Source organism: Hesperophylax consimilis, chromosome 7, assembly GCF_061612785.1.
Source record: "Hesperophylax consimilis isolate HC1 chromosome 7, BYU_Hcon_1.0, whole genome shotgun sequence".
Classification (NCBI taxonomy): Eukaryota; Metazoa; Arthropoda; class Insecta; order Trichoptera; family Limnephilidae; genus Hesperophylax; species Hesperophylax consimilis.
The window spans coordinates 26,603,374-26,606,562 of NC_142842.1; the positions used below are offsets into that span (position 1 = coordinate 26,603,374).

At 45.6% G+C, this 3,189-nt stretch overlaps 1 protein-coding gene across 1 annotated transcript; it reads left to right on the forward strand.

The window, feature by feature from the left end:
- The first annotated feature begins 213 nt into the window (after positions 1–213).
- On the forward strand, positions 214–1,775 carry LOC149422544 (uncharacterized). Its single transcript, XM_089633352.1, has one exon. The coding sequence runs from the start codon at positions 270–272 to the stop codon at positions 1,566–1,568; it is 1,299 nt and encodes a 432-aa protein (XP_089489478.1). The 5' UTR covers positions 214–269; the 3' UTR covers positions 1,569–1,775.
- Positions 1,776–3,189: the final 1,414 nt, after the last annotated feature.

Here is a 3,189-nt window from a genome sequence, read left to right on the forward strand (position 1 = left end):
AATATCCTCCGTCCCTTTCCTCCGCATCGCACCTATCAGCCCACGACAAGGCCGGCGACTTTTAATTTCGATGAAAAAATATCCGTCGAAACTAGAACTAAGCCCGATTAACATAAAGATCAATGACGTATGATTTACCGATCCACGTCTGACCGCTTCCACCCGGCAATCTGTATAAATACCGCGAGATGCGTACTGGCAGTATCAGTCAACCGAATTCGGTTATCTAGTGAACTCGTGTCCAAGTCGGTAAATCAACACAGACCACAATGTTCAAGCTGGTGGTGTTGTCCGCTCTCTTCGCTCTGGCCTGCGCCAAGCCCTCTCTTACCTACTCTTCCCTGGTGGCTCCTGCAGTGTACGCCGCCCCTACCGCTGTGTCTCATCAGTCTCGTGTTGATGTGCACTCTTCTCCTGTCATCGCCTACTCCGGCCCAGTGCTGAAGGCTGTTGAGGTTGCCGCCCCTGCCGTCTATTCCGCTCCAGCTGTATACACCCAGGAAGTGCAAGCCGCCCCCGCCTTGTACTCCGCCCCCGCTGTATACGCTGCTCCGGCTGTGCACTCGGTTCCCGCCGTATACTCCGCTCCTGCCGTATACGCTGCCCCTACCGCCATCTCTCACCAATCTCGTGTTGATGTGCACTCATCTCCCGTCGTTTCCTACTCCGCCCCAGTGATCTCCGCCCCATTGGTGGCTCACTCCGCTCCTCTGGTATCTGCCTACTCTACCCCCATCGTGTCTGCCTACCATGGAGTCGGAGAACTCGCCCTGGCCCCCAACACCCCAGCTATCGTAAGCAAGGCCAACGGAACTCCCCTTGAGACCATTGAGGTTGTCAATGCCAGGAACGCCCACTACACCGCCAAAGCCCTGCAGTCTCACGGAATCCACAAGAGGTCTCTCGCTTACTCCCCCCTCTTGGCTCCTACCGTATACGCCGCCCCGACTGCCGTCTCTCACCAATCTCGTGTTGACGTGCACTCTTCGCCCGTCATTGCCTACTCTGCCCCAGTGATCTCTGCTCCAGTGGTGTCTGCCTACTCTCACCCCGTGTTGTCTGCCTACTCCAGCCCTCTGATCTCTGCCTACTCTGCCCACTCTGCCCCTCTTCTGTCCGCTTACTCTGCCCCCCTGGTGTCTCACGCTCCTCTGGTTTCTGCCTACCACGGACTCGGTGAACTCGCCCTCGCTCCCAACACCCCCGCTGTCGTCAGCAAGGCCAACGGAGTCCCCCTCGAGACCATCGATGTTGTCAACGCCAGGAATGCTCACTACACCGCCAAGGCCCTGCAAGCTCATGGAATCCACAAGAGGTCCATCGCTTACCCTTCCCTGGTAGCTCCTGCCGTATACGCTGCCCCTACCGCAGTTTCTCACCAGTCTCGTGTTGATGTGCACTCATCTCCCGTCATTGCCTACTCCGCTCCAGTGGTGTCTGCTTACTCTCACCCCCTGGTGTCTGCCTACTCCAGCCCCCTGCTGAAGTCTTACACACCTCTGGTGTCAAGCTACTCAACCTCCATTGTCAACTCTCATGCCGTCCCTGCTTACAACATCCACTATTAAATCGAGATCTTATTTTAAACGAAAATAATTACGAAAAAGAACAAAAAAACGAACACCAACAAGATAACAGAGACCTGGATCCGTCGACAGATACGATTTCAAGTTTTTAAAGACTGAACATTTGGATACGAGTTTTTGTGTACCTATTAATTGTTTGCAGGCACAACATAGTCTCTTATAAATTAAATATATAAAACTATAAAAATATTCAAACCTTTTATTCCTTAAAAATTAATTACTTTTCGAATTACTCCCTTGTGTTGAACATAGGTTACCTCTGAGATTTTCTTTGCTCCACATATTGGCACTACACACAAAAACCAACGCCAACCTAATCAATATTACTGTCAACAATTTGTTGATACTATATATATTTTCATGGCACAGGAGGTACATAATTAGATAAACGCATTCAAGAAGTCAAAGCTTGTAAATTTAATTTTGTATCCTGTAGTATTTTGCGCCATTACGCCACATTTCACATCTTAGTACGATGGACACGTAAAACTGCTACCTGTGCGACATTAACTTTCAACGAGTTTTGAATTAAAGAAATGTAAAATAAGTTACTCAAGAAATCTCGTAGTCAACATATTTTGTTGTTATTTGTATTCCCTGAACTGGCTTCAGGGCAAATTTTCCGCATTTCTTCATAGATCATAAATGATTGGTGATTGTCACTTCATTTTGCAAATGTGTACACTAAACGGTAACCCTAATATTGTATTGATAATTTAGTTATATTCACAGACGTATTTAACTAGTGATTTCTGAGTTTATTTGAAGTAAAAAAACCTAGATGTCATTTTGGTATCCGGTGATTTTGTGTGTGTGTGTGTGTGTGTGCTTTTTCACCTAAGGCATTAAAAAAAAAAAGTTGTGATTGGACAGGTAGGAACGTGGCGGAGGTGTGGGCGGTTGTTCAGTGACCAGTAACGACATGTAAAAGATTTTTTGTTTTATGAATCTGTTTTTTTTTTTTTTTTTTAATTAATACATTTATTCAAAATAAGGTGAAGCGCTGTAAAGTTTGCCAAGTACGTCCCCACCATAGATAATATCATAAGCATGATATCTATTGCCCATTCCTGTATATACTTTGACTGTATAGTGAATAAAGAAGACTGTAAAAAGATGCTTGGTTCGTTCCTTTGCAAAGAGATAATTTAGTGATCATCTGTGCCACTGTTTGACAACAGATGTCAGGTGTAATAATAAATTTACCTAGTTTAATGAAAGATTGAAAAAACTGGGTTCTGCTTACTAAACACTAACCAGCTATCGATCATGCAAGTTCCCACACAGATAGGGAGAGATAATTAAACCTCGCATATGTTTGTTTTGCACACTCTTTCTATCATTCATTTTCAAGCTTCGTCTCATATGTACGTATTTTCTGTTTTGTTAGTGCTTTTTCCTACTGGGATGTCTCTGACTTCTTCTTTCATCTAATCGTGTTCTATAATTATAGACTTATGATACTCTTTTCTCTTGCCCGTTCTTTCTACTTGTCCAACCGTCTAAAGCGGGCCACAGACAGCTGCGCACGGCTACGTTTCACAAATAGGCTGCCATACATATCTACGGCACGCTACGCATGTGACGTTAGAGGCACACGCGT